Raw genomic sequence first — 24333 nt, forward strand, 5'->3', positions numbered from 1 at the left:
TGTGAGTCAGTTAAACCTCTTTTCTTTATAAATTACCCAGTCTCCAGTATTTCTTTATAGAAATGCAAGAATGACCTAATACAGAGCACTCACACTTCAACATCATAACTAAGCTACTCACTTACTCACTTGTTTTTCACCTACTTCATGCCAGATACTGTGTTAGGATCTGGGGATACAGTGGTGTCATAGATTAAAGGTGGCCAAAACTTATTTGATACTGCTCTCATCAAGAGGTGGGATCCATGTCCTTCCCCTTGAATCTAGGCAAGCTCTGTGACTGCTTTGACCAACTGTGCATGACACAAGTGACACTATGACAATTTCTGGACACAGGTCTTAAAAGACTGGCATTTTCCATTTCCTGTCTCTTGGAACACTCACTCTTGGAGCCCTAGGCTATCATACAAGAGCTCTGACAAACGTAAGGCTAGCTATCATGCCAGTAGGAGGCCCAACTAGTCAAATAGAGAGGCTGCCTGTAGAGAGATGGATTCCCAGCTGCTGTCCAGCTGTTCCAACCCCCAGCTATTTGAGTCATCCCAGCTGAGGCTTCCAACATCATGGAGCAGAAATAAGCCATTCCAGCCATGCCCTATCTGAATGTCTGACCCACGGAATCATGAAATAGGATAATACTAAATGTTTTAATCCATTACTTGGAATAATTTGCTACATAGCAGTAGATATTCAAAACAAGAAGAGAACAAATCAGACTGGTCTTTGTCCTTACAGCACTTAAGGTTTAGAAATGATGACAATTCAAAGTTAATATTATATATCCTAGTGTGAACAAGAAACTGAAATGCAGCAATACCAAAGAAAGCTAGAAGAAACCTATCATCTTGTTTCATTTTTTTTTTTTGCTTGTTAACATTGCTATTATGTGCTTAGTGCTGTACTAAATTTGGTCCTAATTGTAGAAATTTTCAATAAGGGTAGGCATTCCACCAGAGTGGGTAGAACAGGTTGATTCAGCAGGGCTGTTGCAAGATTTTAGATCTTTAAGCTGTTCTTAAAATTTACTCTAAGTTATAGACATAATAATCAAATTCCTGCAAACATACACATTCTTTTCATAAAATGTGGACTTTTTTCCTACTTTGGTGGGACCTGGATTATCTGATATAATGGGTGGGATGTAAGACATAATAGGTTAAGATCCACTGGCCCAGAGGAGTGTATTAGCCTAAGGTGTGAGGCAGAGTGTATACCAACTTATTCATGAGACATGCAAAGGTACTCCAGTGAACTAAGGGGAGAAATATTGTTCCATTAATGTGATTTCTAGATCATGTTCAATCATCTTTTTTCTCTTTTTAAACCAATATAATAAAAGTTCAAAAATTAAGTGAAATGATAATGTTGGGTATTTAAAGGTTCTCAGGGAAAAAGATCAGAAAGAAAAACAAACACTTAAGATCTTTCCTTGGAAAGCCACAGAAACTGTATAGATCAGAAATCACAAACTCAAATGCCAGCAAGGCCAGGCATGACATTGAAAGTGAAGGATGTGAGTCAAGTGAGTGGTGAGCTAGAAAGGTATGCCATGTCCCATCCAGAGGGGCAGCTGGCCCTGAGCATCAGACCACCTATGCCATGCCCATGCATCCCAAGCTGTCTAAATTTTCTAGAGAAGGAGGATATTCTGATTTTTATGTTGGATCTCCTAATTTCTAAATGTCACGACAGACAAAATACATCTGTGGGCTGATTTTAAGCAACCTCTGATTTAGACACCTGACAGGGATTGATGTGAGGATCAGCCTCTCATGGTTACAAAACAGACAAATGAGTTTGGCCAGATCTTGCTGTCGGCCGCTGCACTAACCCTGGTAGGATTTTGTTTTTTTTTTTTAATGCATTTCTCCATTAGTGATGGCGAGTGAAATGTCTGGCTTTGCAAATTACTGCTGTCATTTAGTTTAATGTACTCCTGTTTTTACATATTTATAAAAACCTTTTACATTATTAATAGTGATTAAATGCTTAGACACTGAAGATCAATAATGCTTCTGTTCACCTATTTACATTATTAAAAAGTAATGTCATACAGGGCTCGTAGAGTATGTGGTTTACTTTGTAGTCATGTTTGGAGTAGACTGAAGAAAATAAAGAAACTGGAGCTACAGGGTATAAATTGCATTTAGGGAAAAAATGGTAACTCATGAGTTTGACCAAGAGCTTCACCATGGGCAGGCTGCACATTCACATGGTTGTTACACCATCACAGGGCATAGAACATACATATTCCATGGGCTTTCACATGTGGGTACAGCTAACTCAAAACAAGAAGGTCTAGTCTCCCTTGGATGTACAAGGATAAACAGTGTTTTGCAACACTTAGTCACCTGTATGTCACCATCTTTAGCTCCAAGGTTTCTGATGGTAGCACACTCAGCAGCAAATCAGCTGTGTGGGTCGCATTTTGCTGGTAGGCAAATGAGCCCCTTCAAAATACTTTCTTCACCCATCTACCTAGCTATCTCTCAATTATGCAGCAAAAACTAGAAAGCAAAGTGGTTTGTTCACCTGATTATGGTACATAAGTGTCCCAGATCTGTCTGAGGAGAGCAATCCTACAGTCTGAGATGTATAAGATCCATAAGTATTTCAGAGTCAGATAGTCCAGCTTTCTAAGTAGCCAAAATGACCCAGTATAGTGGTTTAGAGACTGGCTGTCAGCACCAGTTCAAATTCTGGGTTCAAATTCTGACTGACACTCATTAATTGTGACCCTGAACAAGTCATTTACTTGACATCTCTGTTCTTATTTCCTCACCTAACAAATGGAGATAGTAATAGCACCTACCATGTAGAATTTTTGTAAGGATTAAATAACACATGTAAAAGTTTAGCATGAGATCTTGACATAACAAATGCTCAAGGACAATTTACATGTAGCAAAACGTCCATTTCATGAGTCATTCAATTGTGATCTACAAAGAAAAAGTTCATTAGCACTGATTTGAAGTTTGTAAATGATGTCACTGAAATGTATTAAATTGAACTGGATTTTTAAAATGTCATCTGGTTTCTAAGTTTCTCGTGTTGACCCAAATACCATTTACCTAGTATAAATTTGGTTCACATCACCAGGTTTATTTAAGGACACATTGAAATGGGGCAGCTGTGGCATAATGGAAAGGTTACAAGAGTTGCTACAATGCAAGCTTGCTGCATGTGTGATTTGGGGCAAGTTATTTAATCTCTCTGAACCTCAGTTTCCTTATATATAAAATGCACCTAATACAAGTATCTACTTTGCAGGGATAATGTAAGGATAAAATGATATAATGTATGTTTGTTTGCTTTGTAAACGAAAAAGTACTATATAGATGTAAGAGACTGTAGCTATTATGATTTATATACATGTGATCAGAGTTGGACTTATTTTGCCCAAAGATATCCCAAATAAAAATGCATGTGTTGATTTTTTAGAGGAAATAGATTGTTTGTCCTCAGCTACTTTCCTTGCGAAAGGCCTTTGCCTTTTCTGATAGAATGGATATATCTGTAATAGCTGAGACCCCTGGATGAAGGAGACCCATCGTTCTGAATTTAAATGTGACTTGCAGAGCCAAATGATAACTTGGAGCATTTTACAAAAGAATGAGGAAAACTCAATCAAACCAGGATGAGGAGAAGGGCATTAACCACCACAAGTAATAGGTTTGTTCACTCTGAGTGGCTGGAAGTGCTGCTGATGCATGAAGCTGAACCGCAGGGGTTTAAGTTTGTCCTCACTTTTCTAAGTTTATCGCTCACATGCTCTGCTCTAGGTCACAATGACTTGTCTCTTGTCTTTCTCAGGTCCTGACTTTCTCCCCTTATTTGAGTTTAGTGAGTCATTTAACACATCTCCATGTCATGGAGGTTATTTCTTTCACTTCATTTCATTTTTTTGGATCAACTTTTCTCTGAGTGAAGAAAGTACAGAGTTGATGTCTTACCTCTACCTTAAGTAGGAAAATAGGGATAACAGCTGCCTTTTGTTCTTTTTGTTCCTCTGGTGTATAATAAATAAGTCTCGACTATCTAAATAATTACTTTGACTATACCCCATCTGAAAGTCACTGCAGAGTTGTTATTGAAACTGGAAGAAGTACTTCAAAATGGAGATGACTGAATCTGTTGGAAGAAGGAAAACTTTGACTAGATCCCCTGGCAGAAAAGCCCTTTTTTGTGATTCATTGGCATTTGGATTTTGGGTTCTGTCAGAGACCTAAAAAGTCAGAACTACACAATAAAAAAAATAATTAAAAACTTTTGAGTTTCAATAACAGTTCTAGTATACAACTGAAGGGAAGGGAGTTGAGAGTTTGAAATTTCCATGCACATCTTATTTTTTCCCTTTTCTACTGTGTATAGGTCAAGATGGAGTTGTAATTTTCTTAGATTGTCACTGATATCAACATAAACTCTTGACCAAGTTATTCTTGGGGAATGATAACTCCCACCAGGCTGCAACTGAGGGAGTGGGCTGTAGACAGGAGCTCCTGGACAAATACTTTCCATGTTTCTTAACAATTCCTATTTGCAATAGTCTACAAGGCCAGTAAAATATTGACTTGTGGAATGAATACAGGAGAACATTTTTGTGCCTGGAAATGTTGACTTTAGTGACTTACCTCTAATGCTAATTAGTAAAATATATCATCGCTGAAGATGAAGAGTAACAATGAGCAAATTCATGTTATTATACTTTATATAAGTAAGTTTATTTTTAAATATTTCTTTGCCTTATGGGTTGGGCTTTGGTCTGAGGTCCTAAGTGACAATTCATGCATTTGAACTTTCCTGGAAGACAGATTTTTCATGAGTCTTGCATTTCACACTAGGATGTCAAACTTATTCAACCCTTTCCTATGGAAACATTTTCCATCATGAAATAAAACTTAAAATTTAGTTTTTAAAATTCAAGATTTTTTCAAGGAATCAATCCAGAAGCTAAACAATAAATTTGCAAATTATACTTCTCTCCTGTTTTTGTTATTAAAAGTCATATTATAAATATACATACACAAACATACACACATAATTTTATGATACAGAATCTCTAGAAATGAGTTTTTTCCTTAATCAGTAAGGGTTTTGGTTTTCCAGAGAAGTCCTAAAAAAGAAATTAATGTGGATTATGTGGAATGGCAAGTAACCTGATCTTTAGAAGATATCTTCCTTTCATAGTTAAGGAAAAACATGACCATTGTTCATTAAGGAATAAAATAAATATATATGTACCTGCTGTCAAATGACACCTCAGGTGGAATGACATGAGTACTGTCCTTGCCAATGAGGAATTTGATTCGATCAAAGAAAAGTCTTGAAGTGTGCTGAGAGAAGAGAGGTTGGCTTTGCTGAATGAGGTCAAGAGGATCTGGTGAGCCCTGGCAGAGAGGACTCACGTAACAGTTGCTTTGTTGACAGCAATCAGGATCCACACAGTCGGTTAAACCATCTGGAAATAAAACCCAAAATCAGTATTGATTATTTAGCTTCAAGAGAAACAATATAGTTTAAAATATACATAAATGGAGAAAAATGTAAAATATAGCCAAAGATAATCAACCTTATTCTGAGTTCAGAACTTGTTAAATTCACATTTTTCATGAATTATCACTCACTCTGAGTTCACATGGCACTTCACAGAAATTCAAACTATTTTGTTCATAATCTTTCTTTCCTGAATTCTCCTGCATTTATCATCTGGAGAAGATAGTTTATATAGTTATTGTTTAGAGTTTGGGTAAACAATTCTGTTAGATATCACTGTTTAGAAATTTCTTCTTCCTCAGTGAGACCATTCTTTCAGAATGCCATGATTTCTTGTAAGCACACCTAGTACATCTATGAGCACACAATTAACAAGTACTTGCTACCTGAATTTGTATTAAAAAAAAAATCCTCCCAATATTGTTGTCTACTGGTAACGCTCAAAATAGAGGTTGGGATTCTCATGGTGAAAAAAGGTATTTAGAGCAATGATTTTCAAATGTGTTGTCAATTACCTAGGGAGCTTATAAAATATGCATATTCTTGAGCTCCACCTACTGACTCAGAATTTTTACAGACCAGGATTATGCATACTTAATCTGGGTGATTCTGAAGCATACTAAAGTTGCAGAACCAGTTTTTTAAGGAATTTATAGAAGGAACTAGAGTTAACATGCCTAATAGCAGTTTTTTGACACAATTACTATTAAACCTGACATATATGAATGCGATGACTTTCTCTGTTTCATTTTCTGGCCCTTCACCATTTGCTGTAGACTGCTGAATCCGCTGTACCACAAAACAAACAAACAAACAAACAAACAAAAAAACGTCATACAAAGGCTTTGTTCTTTGGTAGAGAAATGATGTGGGGAACAGGGATTCTGAGGCAGGGAGACCATTGACAGTCTAACAGTGCAAAATACTGTTAGGTGCTTGGAGAAGTTAAGAGATAAAAATACCCTTTTCCTGTTTTCAAGAGCTCTGGGCTTAGTAGGAGAAACAGATATGTAAACAGCTAACTCTTATACTAGCAAAAATGTAAGAAGGGCTCTAAGAGAGTTACATGCAAAGAGAAGGGGTTGGAGTGATTAACTGAGCATATGGACACTTCATTCCATGCCCCATAAGTGAAAAAATTAAAGTCCTTCCTAGGTCCTTAAAGAAGGCAAGTGACTCTAATTCAGTTGTTTAACAAGGGTAAATATAAAGACACCAATCTTCTTGGCTTGCCTTGGAATAGGAAGGTTCGGATGGATCACCGTCTCCTTAAGGCTGCTGCAGCAGCAAGTTATTGGCACTGGTTTCCTGCAGCTCTTTTGCTTGCTCTCTCTCCCCCACTTGTCTGCTCCCGTGGAGTTAGAGGGGGGTGTACCACAGCTCGGGGCAATGAAAGCGAGGAACACCAAGAGAGTAGATGTTTGGAACAGCAGCCCTAGGGCACCCGGGAAATATTTTTCCCCACATGTGGTCCTTTCAAATTCCCTGTACTATAGACAGTACTTTGATTTAAAATGCAGTTTGCTTTTTTCTTGCCTTCCCTGTTTGTTCAATGTATTTTTGCCCCGATTTCTATTTCTCTGTATACATATTTCTTTTTCATTGATGACTTTTTAGTGTGAATTTGTTTCAATAAGAAGTTTCTTTCTGCTTCCCCTTTTCCCATCATTCAGCAAATTATATGAACAGATTTTTTACGGATTTCAGATGCCACTACCACCTCTCCCTCCAATACACTGTTCTCAGCCTCTTATTAGCACATTATCTCTTTACTCTGCTAATTAAACATCTGGATGTGCTGAAAAGCTGGCTAAAATATCAGGCTGATTAAAAGATCTCTCTGATGCCTGGAATTGTTGCATAATGCACTAAACAATGAGAAATTGCTTTTCATGTGGGCAGTCACTTTCACATTTTTATTGAATAGTGAATTTGTTGTTATTGAGCTAATATATGTGGAAGTATCTAGTGTCATGCCTGGCAAATATTAATGAATGCATTAGTAATAATCACATTGGGCAGTCACAGGTTTTCAACCTGTCAACCACAAAATTGCGACTTATTTTTGAAAATAAGTAGATTTTAAATAAATACTAACATCAAAAACGATCTTAAAAAACCTAAGAAAATCTAAACATAGAACCAATTCATAATTGGGACTCACATTCTCATCTAGTAATGTTCTATACATTCCAAGCTAAAGTTTCATATTTAATAATTGCCTATTATGTAGGGCTGACCCTTTAAGACCTCTGTTTTCTGAGACAACAGCAAGGCTCCTGTTGAGTCTAGAAAGACCTCAGGCAAGCAGACCAATAATGGCATGCAAACCCCATATTATAATTTGTAGGTAAGTCCAGTTCATGGGCAAAGATGAACTTACCAATTATCACATTGGCTAACACCCCATATAGTATGTCTAGACTGTTGCAAAGAAGTGCAAATGACAATCACGCTGAATGTGTGCTTTGTTTTTTGGCTATTAACAGTTTTTTTTTTTCTAATTGTTCAGAATTGGAAGCTGTGGCACCCTACTGATAGCCAAGCTCAGTGTGGCAGATATGGGCATGTCAAATATTAACTGATTTTTACTTTTAGGGCCTGTTCTCTTCAAAGGAATAAAAATACTAGGTAGCTAAAAAAGAGGGAGGTTACACTGTCTTGAAGGACTATGTCATTCATTGATCCTAGCTTTGCCAACCAGGTTGGGACTCTGCCAGTTGGCTCAATTGGTGCTGATGAAGCACTGGTTTCTTCGCTTTGTGATCAAGTCATCACTAGTAAACTTTTGCCCACTAATTGTATACCCATGGCTGAAAGGGGAAATGGATGAAGGAATATGAGTGATACAGGGGAAACTCATACTTTCTAATCCTGAAAAATGAATTTACAAATATATATGGTTTAGAGACAGCACTTGTATTATCACCTTGATAATAATGGGCAGTTAATTCATGGTAGGTTATACAAAAGGATTTGAAAACATGTATAGATTAGTTAATATTTGCCAGGTACTAGGTACATCCACGTGTATTATCTCAACACATCCTTCAACAAGCTTGTTAGGTTGATATTCTCATCCCTATTTTACACATGAAGAAGGGGAGGCTAGATGTAGTTGCAATGGGAAGTAATCTGGGAGTCATATTAACACCTAGTGTTATACATGCAAATCACACATACAACATCATCATCTAAACAGTGTGTATTACTAGTACTGATCTAGGCTGTAGGACTTCCAAGTGCATGACTATACATAGGCATTTAGAGCACATGAATTGGTTAAGGTAAAACAAAACAAAACAAAAAGAGACATTGGCTTTATTTATTTATTTATTTATTATTTATTTTTGAGACAGACTTTCGCTCGGTCGCCCAGGCTGGAGTGCATTGGCGTGATCTCTGCTCACTGCAACCTCTGCATCCTGGGTTCAAGCAATTCTCCTGCCTCAGCCTCGCAGGTAGCTGGGATTACAGGCACCTGCTACCATGCCCAGCTAATTTTTTGTATTTTTAGTAGAGATGGGGTTTCACCATGTTGGCCAGACTGGTCTTGAACTCCTGGCCTCAGGTGATCCACCTGCCTTGGCGTCCCAAACTGTTGGGATTACAGGCATAAGCCACCGGGACAGCCCTACTTTGGCTCTAATCTTCATTTGCCACTTACAATCTGTACGATCCCGGACAAGTCAGTTCCTCATTTGTAAGATGTAAATAACAATAATACTCACTCTATAGGTTGTTGTAAGTATCACATGCTATAATAAAGATGAGATTAGGTGCATTCAGGGTGGTATAGCCATAGACTGGAGAACATTAGGCTAAGTGAAATAAGTCAGTCATAGAAGGAAAAATACTCCATGATTGCTCTTATATGAGGCGTCTAAGATAGTTAAACATATAGAAGTAGACAACAGAATGGTGGTTACTTGGGGATTCGTTATGGGGGTATAGGGAGTTAATGGATATAAAGTCACAGTTACAAGATGAGCAAGTCCACGTACAACATAGTACTTATAGTTAATAATGAGGTATTGTGCATTTAACAATTTTTTAAGACGGTAAACCTAATGTTAAGGGTTCTTACACACACACACACACACACACACACACACTTCACCCCAAAACAAATGGACAAGAAGAAAACCGTTGGATATAATGGATATGTTTATTACCTTGTTTGTGGTGATGGTAACAGGAGTTTATACATATGTGTAAACTGACCAAATTATTTACATTTATTATGTTCAGGTTTTGTACACCATTTATACCTCAATACAGTTGGAAAGGTATTCATAAAAAGCTTACTATCTAGTACATAGCTAGCACTTGATAAATGTTAGCTGTTGTTATTATACCAAATTCTAAAACATACAGACTGCAAAGAATCTAAGGATAGAGTCTTAGGGGTAGATGCCAATGGTTTGCAATGGCAGCTTAAAGTGTTCAACCCCACTTCTACTGAAGTTGCCTTATCACTGGCCAGAGGGCAATTGACTTCTGTGTAGCATGTTCCAGTTGTTGGAATGTGTTCATGTTATGAACTATGCTTGGTTAGGTTGTCAGGTAGGTAGGATCTTATGTAACTCTGAGTAGACAAACACTAATACTACAGAAACTTTTCATTCATTGGATTTGATTGATTCCGAATTTGCCACCATTTGGACAGGGGCTGGATTTAAGCTTAAGCTTTTCAGCATCTATAGAACAGTGGGTCTGCTAAGCAAATTAATAGTGAAAATAAAATGGAAGGGCTGATCATTCCAATGACTCAGTAAAGCAAAATCTTCTTAGATATGTTAGAAAGCCATAAGCAGTGAACTAACTATAAATCATTCATAACTCTTTCTAAAGCAGGCCTCCTACTAGGCACTCCTGTTAGCTTAGTTGTCACCTTTATATGTATTGAAGGTAAGAGGACTGTATTTCCTCTGGAAATAGCCTATAATTCATATTATTCATTTATTCAGGCTGATTTTCACCCCTGGATTTTACTGTATTAGGAAAAAGAAAGTGAGAGAGACTCAAGTGCACTCAGGATATGGCCTGCCCAAATCATTATTGTTGCTATAACCACATATCATTAAACTTTTCTGGGTTGGGAAAATACATTGTTCTGCCTCTTGTAACTAGAATGCCACTAATGTTCATGTTCTCCTGGTGCCTACCTGCCATCAATGGCTTTTCATATCACTTAGAATAAAAGCCTAAGTCTTGACAATGACTTATTACTTCACAGTCTGATTCTTTGCCATCTCCCTCTTACCTCTCAGATCTTACCTCTTATGATCCACCCCATCTCCTTCCCACTCCTCTGGCTGTTCCTTAATTTCCCAGGCAATGTCTTGTATCAGGACCTTTGCACACACTATTCCTATGCCTGGAATGTTCTTCTCTCTGGTATCAACATGGCTTAACTTTCACCTCCTTTGGGTCTTTATTCAAATATCATCTTCTTAGTAAGATTTTCTCTGGCTACCTTATTTAAATTTTCCCCCTGTCCTACAGTCCCTGTCCTTCCTTTTCTTGCCTTATTTTAATTTTTGTTTTTTTAATTTAAAATTTTTGTGGGTACATAGTAGGTGTATATATTTATGGGATATGAGATATTTTGATACAGGCATGCAATGTATAATAATCTCATCATGAAAGATGGGGTATCTATCCTCTCAAACATTTATCCTTTGTGCTACAAACAATGCAATTATACTGTTTTAATTATTTTAAAATGCACAATTAAATTATTGATTGTAGTCACCCGGTTGTGCTATCAAATAGTAGGTCTTGGCCAGGCGTGGTGGCTCACGCTTGTAATCTCAGCACTTTGGGAGGCTGAGGTGGATGGATCACCTGAGGTCAGGAGTTCGAGAACAGCCTGGCCAACATGGAAAACTCCGCCTCTACTAAAAATACAAAAATTAGCCGGGTGTGGTGGTGGGCACCTGTAATCCCAGCTACTTGGGAGACTGAGGCAGAAGAATCACTTGAACCCAGGAGGCAGAGGTTGCAGTGAGTTGACATAGCACCATTGCACTCCAGCCTGGGGGACAAGAGCAAAACTCCATCTCAAAAAAAAAAAAAAAAAAAAAGTAGATCTTATTCATTCTTTCTAACTATCTTTTTGCAGCCATTAACCATCCCCAACTCCCTTTTAAATCCCCATTACCCTTGCCAGCCTCTGGTAACCATCTTGCCTTTTTTTTAAAAAAAAAACAAAACAAAAAACACATTTTCTCCATCACATTTACCACCTTCTATGGTAATATGTATTTTTAAAATTTGGTTTAATTTCTGCCTCTTCTAACTAGAATATAAGCTTTATGGAAGCGTGAATTTCATCTTTTTTATGCATTGCTATTTCCTCAATGACTAGAACAGTACCTGGCTTAAAGTAAGCATTCAAGGCCCAGCACGGTGGCTTACGCCTATAATCCCAGCACTTTGGGAGGCCGAGTCAGGCAGATCACTTGATATCAGGAGTTCAAGACCAGCCTGGTCAACATGGTGAAAACCCATCTCTACTAAAAATACAAAAATTAGCCGGGGGTGGGGGGGGGGGTGTGGGGCGGCGGTGGCATGCACCTATAGTTCCAACTACTTGGGAGGCTCAGGCAGGAGAATAGCTTGAATCCAGGAGGCGGAGGTTGCAGTGAGCCGAGATTGCACCACTGCACTCCAGTCTGGGTGACAGAGCGAGACTCTATCCCCCCTCAAAAAATGAACAGTCATTATATATTTGAATAATGAATAAACAGATGCCATAAAAGTCCTATTTCAAAGACATTTGTAAATTTGCCTAGAGATTAATAAATATCCAACTAATATACGAAATTGTTATTAATAGATGCTTCATTGATAACACACTTTTATTACCCACTTTAAATGACTGTATTTCAACTATTTTCTCATTCATTTTCATCACTGCAAAGTAGGCAGATGTCAAGTATTAGCAGCCTTAGTTGGCAGACAATGTGATGGACCTAGTCATACAGTGGTGAACAGTTACAGAGTTGAGATTTTCTACTTTGCAGTTGCATCTGGAGGCACTTGGGCAGTTTAGGCTCTTATAACTAAGTGATGATCCATTAATAAATGGGTTGCTTAGAAATTAAAGGGGTATGGTGAGAAAAGAATAATTAGAAATATGCTTTCTGATGCCAAGTCTTTTGTCTCCAACCAAATCTCAAAAGTAAATGTGAAGATGTCTGACTCTTAAATAGAGTAAATGTTATAAATTCATTGTTCCTTCTCTTTCATTTTCCTATTTATTAAACACTGAAGCAGGCTGGTGCCATTCCAAACATGAGGCTCATTGATCCATGAGCTTGTATGTGTTCATAACTCACCCGTGGTACTGTTTTCTAGATCTAGAAACACTACATAATAAAAGAGACTTGCAAATAGCTATTGCTCTTAATGAGAGGTGACTTATGAAGAATGATTCCTGGAAGATCATTCTCTTTTAGGCAATTAACTTATTGATTTTACCAATGAATATGAATATAGACCACTGGAAGAGTTTATACCACAGAAGCTTGAACAAACATGATAAATACTTAAAAGATCAGAGAAAAAAGGCTGTTTGGATTAAACACTCTTACTCTACATTTTTTGAGCCTTCTTGAAAATATTTCCACAGTATCAGAGACCACTTTCCTTCCTCCATAAGTAGAGTGAATGAAATGGAATCTTTGTATGGTAACTGAAGATCTTATAAAACAATGTTCTATATGATCTGGCCCCTGCCTACTTTTCCATATTAATCTCTTCCTCACTCATGTTCCAGCCACAAAGACTTGCCTTTTACTTTAGAGCCTAGTACATTTCCACCTCAGGGCATATATACATGCTATTTCCTCTGCCTGGAACATTCTTCCCCTGATTCATGTGAGGCCTCTCTCACCACCCAGACTAGGTCAGGTCCCCATGCACATTTATAGAATTACACAATTTTAAAATTATAAAATTTTTCTAGCACTCTTCACAGTTGTAAATACATAGCTATGAGGGATCTTTAAAAAGTTCATGGAAAATGTGTATCATGAGAAAATTATGCAAGGAGTTCAAATTTTTTTTTTTTTTTTGCACTAAAATAAAGTCATACTAACTTGTTGTAACACATCTGAACAGGATCTAGTTTGAGGCACTAAGAAGGATGAGACATCGGTTTGAAAAGAGTCCCTGTCAGAGCAATGTGAATTTTGCTAAAACTGAAGCAAGAACAAACATCAAATTTATGATGAAACTTGGGTGGAAGAATGATGACATCACTGATGCTTTATGAAAAGTTTATGGGGACAATGCCCCAAAGAAATCAGCAGTTTACAAATGGATAACCCTTTGCAAGAAGAGACAAGACGATGTTGAAGATGAAGCCTGCAGCAGCAGGTCATCCACATCAATTTGTGAGGAAAAATTATTCTTGTTTGTGCTCTAATTGAAGAGGACCAATGATTAACAGCAGGAGCAGTTCCGACACCATAGACATCTCAATTGGTTCAGCTTACACAATTCTGACTAAAAAATTAAAGTCAAGCAAATTTTCCACTTGATGAGTACAAAACTGTTACTCCCAGACCAGCAGCAGACAAAAGCAGAACTTTCAATGGAAATTTTAAATAAATGGGATGAAGATCCCAAAGCATTTGTTGAAGAATTGTAATAGGAGATAAAACGTGGCTTTACCAGTATGACTCTGAAGACAAAACACAATCAAAACAGTGGCTACGAAGAGGTGGACGAGGTCCAGTCAAAGCAAGAGTGGACTGGTCAAGAGCAATGGTTATCCCAGCACTTTGGGAGGCCGAGGCAGGCGGATCACTTGATGTCAGGAGTTCGAGACCAGCCTGGCCAACATAGTGAAAACCCATCTCTACTAAAAATACAAAATTTAGCCGGGGGGAGGGGGGGACAGGGGTGGCATGCACTATAGTTCCGGCTACTTGGGAGGCTCAGGCAGGAGAATAGCTTGAACCTAGGAGGCAACAGCTGTTTGGGATTCTCAAGGCATTTTGTTTGTTGTCTTTTTGGAGGGCCAAAGAATGATAACATCTGTTTATTATGAGAGTGTTTTGAGAAAGTTAGCCAAGGGTTTAGCATAAAAACACCCAGGAAAGCTTCACCAGAGAGTCCTAATCCACCATGACAATGCTCCTGCTCATTCCTCTCATTAAACAACGGCAATTTGGAAGAGTTTCAAAGGGAAATCATTATGCATTTACCTTACTTACAGTTCTGATTTGGCTCCTTCTAATTTTTTTTTTGTTTGTTTCCTAATCTCAAAAATCTTTAATGGGCACCCGTTTTTCTTCAGTTAACAATGTAAAGAAGACTGGTTAAGTTCCCAGGACCCTCAGTTATATCAGGATGGACTCATCCCTTACAAAATTGTCTTGAACTTGATGTAGAAATAAAGTTTATACTTTTGTTAAGAAACAAAGTTTATATTTTTAAATATTTATGTTTTAAGTCTCCTTTTCCATGAACTATTTGCAGTCCCCTCATATTTGTGTGGGTTGTTTAATATCTATCTGCCTTGCTAGACCATAAGCTCCATGAAGGCAGAAACTTGTACTGTTTATCATTTTCTCCCCAGTGCCAAGCACAACAGTTGGCAAGAAGTAGTAATGAATTAATGGAAAACTGGGTACTTAATGTGAAATGTTTGGCTGAAAGGTAAACATTTGAGTGAGACATTTGGATCATCACCATCCAATATAACTTTTCCTAAAGATGAGAATGCTCTAGTACTGTGCTGTCTAGTACAGTAGCTACTAGTCTCGTGTGGCTATTGAGCACTTGAGACGTGACTAGTGCAGTTGAGAACCTGAATTTTTCTCTGTTATTTAAGTTAAATTTAAATACATGTGGCCAGTGACTACCATACTAGATAGTGTAGATTTTGATGTCTGAAAATATTTAGATATTGGATGGTCTGCACATTTAGCTAAACATTATAAAAAAAGTTTTAAATTTTTACTAAGTCAAATTTATTGTTTTTTTTTCCTATTATGGTTTCTTTTCATGTTTACAAAGTGTTTTCTCATTGTAAGACGTATCACCTATTTTTTAAATTCTGTTTGTTTTCTTTTAATTTTAACTCATTAATCCAGTTGAAGTATTTTTATTTATCTTATTCTTTAGTATATGGTATGAATTAAAAAATCTAAGGCATTTTTCTTAAGAGTTGTCCCAATTCCATTTATTTAATAATGCTTATTTTCCCCATTGATTTTTGATGCCAGTTTTATAATATACTAAATTTTGTACTTGGGTGTGTTCTAGAGCTTTTATTCAGTTGCATTAATCTGTCTATTCTCACATCAGTACCACTTTGCTTTAATTATCATAGCTTTCAAATATGCCTTTATGTCTGATAGTTCTATCTTCCTTTCACTATTATTTGTTTTAGCTATTCTGACTCAGTTAATATAATGTTCAAACTTTTTTCTGATGTTAATTCATAGGTGCATGTAATGTATGGTGATCATACGTAACAAACTCCAAATTAGGACACATAATTAACAAATGAAAATGTGGTAACCATAATAAGTTTTTTCCTCCAAGTATAGGGTTGTGCATGTGGTAGGTGCTTCTTGATTAAAGAGATGAATGAGGTCAAGACATTTCCTCGGTTTGTGACTTCTATAGTAATTAGTTCTTATATATACAACATGTAAGATAGCTTTCCTTTTTTGCACTTAAGAAAAACATTGAAAGGTTATTTCTTCTCTGTTCTGTTTTTACTGTTCAAGGAGCTTTTAGGTAGTTTCTGGACCAGCGGTGTCACCCACATATTCAATGCAGCCCAATTAGTTACTGAGAATCACAATGCATTGAATGAGAGTATAACTAAAGTCAAAGCTGCAGGAAGTAGCAGCAATACTAATGAGTATTCGAAACTGATTAGAATGCAAAAAATTTCCACCATTCTTTAAGTATCAGTTATAATATGGAGTAATCAGGTACCAGCTACTTGAAGCAAATGCTTAAAAGTGATTTTTTTTTGATTGGGAAGATTTCTTAAGAATTACATTTTAAAAATTAGGACCACTTTTTCCCAAAAAGGTTCAGTTGGTACTTTCTAATGTAATTAAGACACACAAATATACACACATGCACAAACAAGTATATTATTATTAAAATTAAGCAAATATTAATAATTAGTCATATTTAACTAAATGAAACCAGCCAGTATGGATAGCTGGAAAGCTGAGACTACCAAATGAAGGGAATTTAATGTATTCTTACGGGTAATGTTTGAACAGTATAAAAATGGAATTATTGGTCTGAAATCTTAGTCATGGGGCTTTCAGAGTTTATTCAATCTATCTTTCCATCTCAAAGTTGAACTGAATCTATATTTAACATCAATATCATCTTAATTCTACCATAGGGAAAAATGGTAATTGGAAATCTCAAGGAGCCTTCCCCCCTGCTCCCTAAAGAGACAATCATAAAAATATACTGAGCTCATATCAAGTCTTTGATATTTAATTTGCATATAGAGACATAGTTTTAAGGAATGTTCACAGGTCAATACACATTCAGCGAAATCTTCTATGTCTTCTGAATCTACATAGACCACAGGCATTGAGAATTGATAATTCATTAATTCATTAATATTTAATTGATCCATTCTTTAAACATTTTGGCTGCCTTGCGATGACCTTGAGGCCATAAAAAATGGTGATAATTAAATATTCAATTATTTTTATTACTTTACTAAGGCAGGAAACATTGGCTCAACCTTAACTGAGCCAGAAATTATAATTGCATAGGTTTTTAATGTGTTTTCTGAGCATAACATTTTTAATCAATACATAACTGAGAAATTCCTATTATTATATCAAATCCTTTTTAGAATGAAGCAGACCACCTAGGTTTACATCCAGGACCTATCATTTGCTTACTATGTGATTTTTAACAACTTACTTGACTTCTCTGTGTCTCAGTTTCCTAATTTGTAAAGTAGTGTTAATAGTAGTTCCTAGCAAGGTGCAGTGGCTCATACCTGTAATCCCAACACTTTCAGAGGCTGAGGCGGGCAGATCCCTTGAGCCCAGAAGTTTGAGATAAGCCTGGGCAGCATGGTGAAACCCCTTTTCTATTAAAAATACAGAAATTAGCCAGGCATGGTGGTGTGTGCCTGTAGTCCCAGCTACTCAGGAGGCTAAGGTGGAAGGATTACCTGAGCTCTGGAGGCAGAGGTTGCAGTGAGCTGAGATCGTGCCACTGCACTCCAGAATGGGAGACAGAACAATACCCTGTCTCAAAAAAAAAAAGTTTCTACATAATGGGGATTAAATGAAATAATTCACGTAAGGGACTCAGCACAGGGCCTGGCACATAGTAAATCCTGAGTACAAGTGAGATACTATTATTTTCAACATATTGGAATATAACTATGGGCGATGGGTCATGCTTAACTGCAACAAGAAAACCATATACAGAATATAATTACGTGTTTGATTGTATGGTGCATATTATCAACACCATGGGTGATTAAGGAGGTGGATGTCAGAAGTTTCATGGGAGATATGGTTTGAGACTTAAATTATGGACAGAGAATAATGGGTGAAGAAGACATGAAGACATGCCAGGTAAAAGGCATATAATGAAAAAGACAAGAAGGAAAGTGAAGATGAGTCTTAGAGGACCATAAAAATAAACTCAATAGTTTATCAGTGGGTCATTAGGTTAAAAACTTCTCTCCAGTTTCCAAAACAAGGTTTTCAAGTTATATGGGTAGTAAACAGTCTCTTCAGAAAATAGTCTCTTCTAAGTGTGTATGTGTGTGTGTGGTGTAGTTTACTATCTTTCAAGTGGCTCACTTGAACTATCTCATTTAATCCTTATTACAACCCTATTAGACAGTGTGTGTCTAATTATTCAATCTATCTTTCCATCTCAAAGTAGAACTGAATCTATATTATCATCAATATCATCTTAATTCTACTATAGGGAAAAATGGTAATATCATTTAATATCATCAACCTCATTTTAGAAATAAGGAAACTGAAGCATAGAGTTATCATAAAACTTGCCCCAAATCATGCAGTTAGTATAAGAGCCAAAGCTAGTATCTGAATCCAGACAGTTTGACTTCAAATCTCTGTGTCCTTAATCACAAAGTTGCCTCCACTTAATTTTGATAAGGTCTTAAAACTTTTAAAGGTTAACTGTTAGCCAGAACAAGTAAAGGAAGAAACTCTTACAATGCAATTTGATGGTTAAGCCATGACTGCTACCTTATTATATAAGCCTGTCCCATGTCTGAATTCAAATGACAAGGAATGCAATTGTCTAAGCAGATATAGAAATGTGAGGAGTCAAATTTAATAATATACTTCAGTTTAAGTTAATATACAGAAATTAAAAATTTTTTTTTGTTAATTTTATGTTTCATCAAGTAGAAGGTATGTGGAAAGTGAGGATTTGTTGTTTTAGGCTCATTCAGAGGTGGTTTGGGCAGTTTTGATGTCTGATCGTACAGTGTGTTAGATGTTTTGTTGGCTTTCCTAAGAGAAGTGGTAACTCTGAGGTCTTGGAGCCACATATGGTTTTTAAAAATATCATGCACAGCTCCTTGATTAATATTTAAAATTCTACCAAAAATTGTCTTGATGCTACGTCCTCTGAAAGGTATAAATTGTTACTAAAAGGTAGACACACAAGAGGGAGTTCCAAATAACTAACAACAAGAAAAATATTTTAGTGTGTCTAGTGCAAACTATGCTAACATCAGACAACTTGAATAGTGGTATGTTAATTTAATTTGATATGATAAATACCACGGGTATGGAAGGTAGCATGGTGTAGTAGTTGAGAAAATATGCTCTGAACTGACATAGCGCTAAATTGGAGACTTGGTTCTGCTACTCTCTAGCTATGTGATTCTGGATAAGTCACTTACTATCCCCACCCAGAGCATTAATTTTCCCATCTACAAGTAGGGAAAATAGTAGTACCTAAGCCTCATAGGTTATTGTGAGAATTAATGATACATAACACATGCAAAAAACATTGGAGTACTGCCTGGTCATAGTAATATTCAGTAAGTAATTTCTTAATGTGATTGAGACTAAAAGGTAGCATTACCCTATATAACTCAGTATCATTTATACTAGAGATTCCTAATTTTCACCCTTGGCCAGGTTGATTACCACTGTGCTAGAGGCTGGGCTATTCCTTTCTAATGTGAACATTTTATAAATGACTCACCTCCATCATTATCCAAGTTATCTCCACAAAGCATTTCCATGACAACATTGCAGCCTGTCCCACTCCAACCCACCTGGCACACACAGTGCCAACCATTTTGATCCAGGGTACATCGTCCATTTCCAAAGCAGAGTCCTGGGCAGCCATCTGAAAAGACATCAGAGAGTAACCATCACAGAGACATCAGAATGGGATTGGCCAACAATGATGTATTTGCCTATAGGGAAGCATCTAATCATCTGGGCCCCATTCAGATGAGGTGTTGAATAAATGGAAGAGGAGCTTGCTTGCTTGCAAAACCTTCCCAGGGAACTTGTTATCCCTTACTCTGCAGTAGTTTTCCTTTGAGAGCCAATTAAGCTTTATTAATGCTAACCCCAATTCCCAACCCCTGGTTCACATAGGAAGAAAACTATGGCAGGGGCAAAAATTCTTTTTTCTTTTCAATAAACATATCTCCTCATCTCAATCAAAACTATATGGATGACACTGTATCTAGTTATGGCCAAAATGTTGGGAAAAGATAGCAGTCCCTATGAAGAAAAACTTTCTCTAACTACTTCTAGCCTGTGCTGATCTTCCCTTGTGATGTATTGCTTCAGGACTTAAGTATGTTGGTATACAGTTCAGATCACACCATTAAGTATTTGTTCACATGGTGCCTTAGAAATGTGCTGTAGTTGCTTCATATTTATTCACCTTTTCTCTTCAAGATTATTATTCATCTGCGGGCTAAGGATTGAAATCTTTACTTCTATGGTATCTCTCTCAAAAGCTTGCATGATATTATGCTTGTAACAATAATATTAAATGTTAAATAAGGGTTTATGGAATTAATACATGCCAGATTTAGACTTTCTGAATTATAGAAAACTGGAAAATATCAAGTCAAGAGGAAAGTGTAGCATTTAAATAACTTTTATCCATTGATGAAGCATCAACACTGACAATGGTTCCTCTTTAGACTTTAAATTTCTCAGGGATGCCCTACTCTTTGTACCCGTAGTTTGGAGTTCAGCTCTAGCAAAGGGTAACTTCACATGTGCCACATGCGCAGTGGGCAGATGAATGGAGAAAGCAACTATAATGCTACTGGGTGTTTTCCTAGTAGCAACACAGGACCAGACCTGAATTTTACAGGGAATAGTCCAGTCAATATTCATTTCGGTTTCTTTCTTTGAAATAAAATTCCAAAAGCATAAAGAGCAAAACAAAACAAAAAAATGTTTTAAAAAATCTGTAGAAGTAACCCAGTGTTCCTTCTAAATAGTTCTCCAAACACTATCAACAGACCAGAGGAAGAAAAAATTTAAAAATAAAATGAGAGATGACTGTTAGAAAATATGGAAAGCTTTATGTATGTAATATACTCATGACATGGCATATGATGAACATACATAGGTTTGAGAAGGGAAATTTTGTAGTTCTATTCTAATGGATATGCAATAGATAATTAAGATGAAATAAAGAATAATTTGGGACACATTAAGCTTTTGAAGCTGAGGTAATGAAAGGCACTAGGATATCTGGCAGAAAAACCTTTGCTGTCTCTGTTAAAGGAAGCTCCCTGGAGGGATGTATGATGGGATACTTCTAGGAGGATAATTCTCCTGCCCCTGTAAGGACTGAGGAATCCTTGTATATGGACTTGGAGCTACATTGTTATGTTAAAGAAAAAGTTCATCCTCTGAACCAAATTATTTAATAATTATTAAAGTATTAAAATTATTTAATAATTACCTGTGTTACACACACAGATCCAGACACACACACATACACAGAACTCAATATAAAGACAAGAGAAAATAGTCCTTAAAACTGCTTATCAGTCCATTCTATACTATAGTAAAAAGTGACTCTTCGATGTTGAAAAAACAAATTACCTTTTAGTGTGACAATTTTAGCATGAAACTGAGAACACTATATTTAAATAAGATTGCCAAAAATAAAAACAAACAACACAAATGGCAAAAAACACCATCCTTTCTTTCTCACATGCATATTTTCTTTAAAAATATATTTCTGTTATAAAATTAGTGAGAAAAAATCTTACCTCTGACAGCGTCTAAGTAGTGAGCTAAAAGGGAGGGGAAAAGAATGATCAAATGAATTTCTGACTATATGACAAATGAATTTCAGACTAAAGCTATACAATATGTACTAATCATCTGTTGCCTAGGAGGAGAATAGCAAACTGTGAACTGCTGAAATGCCTGCAGCTCAAAAGTTGGGTACATGGGTCTGTGTAGTCTGTGAATAATACTTTCTGTGAGAATGATATTAATGGTATTTTTTCAAGAAACTCTATTAGGCTTCCTAAAAAGTGTCATATTTCATTAGAAGTATAAGAAGTATACTGCATTTTCACATTTCAGAAATAACTTCTGTGAAAGAGCACTGGCTTCAACTTCTTATTAGTAATATCTTTAGAAGGGAGTTCTGGAGTAAACACCTATGGTAATCATCACAATATTTAAATCCTCTTATGGAAAGGCAATAAACCTACTGTAGTACAGAAATGTAACTACTTAAGCTACACATCTGAATCTCATCCCTCTCCACCTTTTTAATGAATCTTAAATATTTCCCACAGTCGCAGAACAAGACTTACTGTACCTTTAGTAGAGAAGTAATGCAGTTTATGAAGATTATATGTTATATGTATTATATACATTATACATTACTTTGGCAAGTTCCAACCATTATAAGAAAATACTTTCACCTAAAAATGAAAGCTCTAGTATAGTCTAGTGAGGGAAAAGCCTACAAACAATGAATTGGGTATCCAGAGCCCACATTGGCCTTTGCTCTGCAGGAATTTTCTGTGTAGTCAAGGAATGCCACTGGAACACTCTATGACCCACTTTCTTTAGTTGAACAATGGGAATCATACTTGTTACTCTGTATTAATGACAACCTTTCTATGCAAAGGTTTCTTGCATAGAAACCTTTGTGGTGGATAAAATATATGTTAAGGGCTTTGCTTTTTTTTTTTTTTCAGAAAAGAAAGTGTTTTATAACTGAAATATTATTTTTAATATCTTTTATAGTGTGAAGATCACATGATAGATTAATTATTACATAAGCTTTTCTGTATTCACAGATCATTTTCCCTTTGTGAAATTAGCAATAAGGGGTGAAGAGAGAGTGGTGGCTTCAGGACCAATTCTCTACATTACCAGATAAACAATTCAACACAAATGTCTGTTGATGATAGGTCAGAAGTGGCTTCCTCATATACATTAAAGACAGCCTCTAATGATATTGAATGGCCCCTGTTAAAGTAGTCCCATTCAATGAAATTGCCTCTAAGTGCTTTCAACCGAAACAACCTATACTTTTCAAAAGGAAAAATGGGCAGAGAATGTTACCTTCACAACAAAAGCACTTTTCTTATTAACTAATGACACTTTATTCCAATATAACATCTTTCACCTGAGTAACTCAAAGCACTTGAAAGCAGAAAACATAATACTGAAGTAATAAGAAACAAAACAACACAAAAAATACGTAGAATATCATGACAAAAGAAGAAACCTATCAGTTCACAAAACTTTAAAACTTGTAACCAACCCTCCTTGTCCGCCTCTACTCCAACCTCAAATTCTACTAAATGCCTAGTGATTGACTCACTAGACTGCTTTTAACTTCAACTAATTCAATTTACTATGATTAAAGTATGGTGGTACTTACCAATGGTGCAGTGGTCGCCCTCCCATCCAGGGCTACACTCACATTTTCCATCTTTGCATTGGCCATGCTCAGTACAATGAGAATGGCAGGAGCGTTCCTCACATGTTGGTCCTACCCAGCCTTCTTCACACTGGCAAATTCCTCTTGAACAGACTCCATGGCTACCACACTCCATGGTACACAGCTCTGTGGGGAATTCAAAGAAGATATATTAACATATTTTGTTAAAACCAGCATCCATTCTTCCAAAAAACATTAGAATTACCAAAAATCCCAGTCTATATTTATATTTATATTTTATTTATTTATTATTTTAATAGAGATGGGGTCTTGCTATGTTAACCAGGCTGGTCTTGAACTTCTGGCCTCAAGTGATCCTCCCATCTTGGCTTCCCAAAGTGCTAGGATTACAGATGTGAGCCACCATGCCCTGCCTATACTTATATTTTAAACAAAATGTTAACAAACAATTTATATAAACAAGATGTCACAAAGATCTCTAGCATCTGAATGAATGTGCAAGAAACTCTAAAAAGAGGTAGTTAAGTCTCTAATAATAATACAAAACTCTAAGCCAAACTGATTTTGAGAAGTCTATAAAATGATAATGGCATTCAAGGCTTAGAAATGAGATTAATGACAAACAAATGCCAAGTGGGTTTCACTAAAAATTCATGAAGATCGCAGAGAATGTTGCAGGGATTTTACGATACTATAAGATATCACTGGGGGAAAAATCCCAATAAAACAGTGCCCTAACTTCATTCAGAAAGACAAGTTCATTAATTGGAAAGATAATAACTTTCTAATAAAATTCAAAATACGAAAAAGGTAAAGATGCCAATGATGACAACCAGCTGGTTTCCCTGATCATACTAACAATATTTGCATTTATTTTAAGCATATAAAATTAACCCTGGTTGA

General features: G+C 36.5%; 1 protein-coding gene across 1 annotated transcript in view; it reads right to left on the minus strand.

Annotated features, from left to right (window-relative positions):
• The window catches only part of LOC117078435 (teneurin-1), a 174971-nt gene extending 151378 nt beyond the window's left edge, over positions 1-23593 (minus strand). The window contains exons 1-4 of the mRNA XM_033201989.1: positions 23410-23593; positions 21770-21793; positions 19717-19863; positions 5242-5458 (exon numbers count right to left, since the gene is read on the minus strand). Of these exons, the coding sequence (XP_033057880.1) occupies positions 5242-5458; positions 19717-19863; positions 21770-21793; positions 23410-23584 (563 nt within the window). The 5' untranslated portion in view covers positions 23585-23593. The remainder of the gene's footprint in view (positions 1-5241; positions 5459-19716; positions 19864-21769; positions 21794-23409) is intronic.
• Between the last annotated feature and the right edge of the window lie 740 nt (positions 23594-24333).

The sequence above is a fragment of the Trachypithecus francoisi genome, unplaced genomic scaffold (genome assembly GCF_009764315.1).
Source record: "Trachypithecus francoisi isolate TF-2019V2 unplaced genomic scaffold, Tfra_2.0 Lachesis_group6, whole genome shotgun sequence".
Classification (NCBI taxonomy): Eukaryota; Metazoa; Chordata; class Mammalia; order Primates; family Cercopithecidae; genus Trachypithecus; species Trachypithecus francoisi.